Source organism: Muscardinus avellanarius, assembly GCF_963383645.1.
Source record: "Muscardinus avellanarius genome assembly, chromosome: 16".
Classification (NCBI taxonomy): domain Eukaryota; kingdom Metazoa; phylum Chordata; class Mammalia; order Rodentia; family Gliridae; genus Muscardinus; species Muscardinus avellanarius.
The window spans coordinates 44,488,202-44,490,346 of record NC_137802.1 but is presented as its reverse complement, the minus strand read 5'-3'; the positions used below and the strand labels follow the sequence as shown (position 1 = coordinate 44,490,346).

Here is a 2,145-nt window from a genome sequence, read left to right as displayed (position 1 = left end):
TATATAATCCTCTGATATTTTACAAACTTTGTACTAAATTAAATTATACAATTAGAAAAGACCAATAAACCCACTTATTAGTGCCAATTTTTTATAAAAAAAATCAGCCATGTCCTTGCTATATCTTAAATACTGTAAGAGGCCATTTCTGAGAGTATACTTTAAAATATACAATCAGTATAAAATAACTTTGTGCTTGGTTGGCAAATGAAAAATGATGCATGTTTTATTTCTGTAACCAAGCTTAAATGTATCCTTACTATAAGCTTAAAAAAAAAATCTCAAGGAGATGAAAAGTCCCCCTTGGGCCCGGTGCATTTTAACTCATACGGTACTTTTTTTTTTTTTTTTTAGTTAGCCATAACAGGCTGGAATTGCTGGTTAGAATACTGCATGTTATTTAAGCTAAAATTCAAGCCATCTACAAAAGATTTCTCATTGAGGCCTCCATAGGCGGCAAACACATCAAAGGCATTACTGTACTGGAGAGGACTGAGGTTAAGGGGGCTGTCACCTGGGAACATTCCATTGGTACTACTACCTTGACCCTGCATATTAGGAAAAATAAATTCCTTGGCATTAGGAGAGAGAGCAGAGGTTTTCTGCTGTTGTTGCTGCTGTGGTGGTGGCGGCGGTGGCTGGGATGGCTGCTGTTGCTGCTGCTGCTGCTGCTGTTGCTGTTGCTGCTGCTGCTGAGGCTGCTGCTGGCTACCCAGGCCCAGCCCATACAGAGAATGCATTGAGGAAGGGATGGCTTTCTGCTTCAAAAGGTCATTCACGTTCAGGCCGAGGTTGATAGGAGAGGTGCGTGCAACCTTGTTGCTACGGCCACTATTCTTCATTTTGGTAGAGCCAAACTTGGTGGCAGCAAAAGTGGCAGTGGTAAAGGTTAAAGGCTGAGTGGACCGGGGCATGAAGGTAGGGCTTACAGCAGCAGAGTGACCAAAGGGAGGCGATGGAGAGCTGGACACTGATGAGGCGGGGTCACTTATAGGCATAAAAACCTGGGCCTCTGGGTTAAAGCTGTTTTTGATCTCCTTATCCAACTCACATCCATTTTCATTATTATCATCCACATAAAGCACCTTCACTGGTCCCTTTTCACCAATTTGGTAGGAAACCTCAAATGGGTCGATCCAAACACTAAGATCCTGTGGCAGATTGCCACGAACATCATCAATGTCCAAACCACTCTCTTTGGATGCTTGTTCAATCACTGGGTCCACTTTCTCCCCGACGTGTATACATCTAAACCCTGATCCTTTGTATGGCTTTTCAGGATACCAGTGCCCTTCATATTTCTTCTTAAGAAGTCTTTCAAGCTCTTCACCAAAAATGTTGACACGTCTCCTGGGAAGCTTATTATACAAATATGAAATAATAAAATTTAGTGCTACTTGGATTTCAAGCTGCATAGCTGCTATGCCAAAAGTTAGGTTTGTTTCAACTCCTCCGCCAAAACAAAATAAAACAACAACAAAAAAAAGTGTTCAATTTGTGGCAGAGGAACAAATTCTCATTCAAAGTGCTGCTGGTATTAGTAGATTATCCTTCACCTTGAGTGGTCTTGTTCCTTTAAGAAAACAAAACAAAAGCAAACATGTCCAAATAAGATAAACGTAGCACATATCCTATGACCTTTTTTAAATCCCTAGAGTAATTTCACTTTTGAAAATGTCTGACAGGCTAAAAAACCTGGAAAATAAAGAAATGCAACAGAAAATTGTTTATGTCCCCAAACTCATGGGACATTATTTGTTTTAAACAGTATTTAAAGCCCTATTATTTACTCTCTGCTTCTAAGTAGAATTTAAGAAGAGAAACATCTCTGGTATATGTTAAGTATTCTTTAATTTTCTCCCCTCGACTCTCACGATAATATGCACTGAAAAGTGTACTGGGCATACCCACTCACCCACCTTAAGAAGCTGGGCATTAGTTTTTATTGCTATTCACCAGTTTAGAAGTAAATCCTGTATTTTGTTTTCACTTTAAATCTATCTTGTTAAAACCTGCTCTTTATTAAACTTTGAGGCATTTGATAAGTTCGAAAATTTATTTTAAAGTACTTGATGCCAAAATTAAAGGTAACAAATAGTAAATGAATCGTCATCCTGGTGAATGATAATTCTGAACCAAATTATT

General features: G+C 38.8%; 1 protein-coding gene across 1 annotated transcript; it reads right to left on the bottom strand.

The window, feature by feature from the left end:
* Positions 1-350: 350 nt before the first annotated feature.
* On the bottom strand, positions 351-1,415 carry TOB1 (transducer of ERBB2, 1; the record flags this gene model as incomplete). The annotated part of the gene is made up of 1 exon (XM_080713716.1): positions 351-1,415. The coding sequence occupies one exon, from the start codon at positions 1,413-1,415 to the stop codon at positions 351-353; it is 1,065 nt and encodes a 354-aa protein (XP_080569842.1).
* Positions 1,416-2,145: the final 730 nt, after the last annotated feature.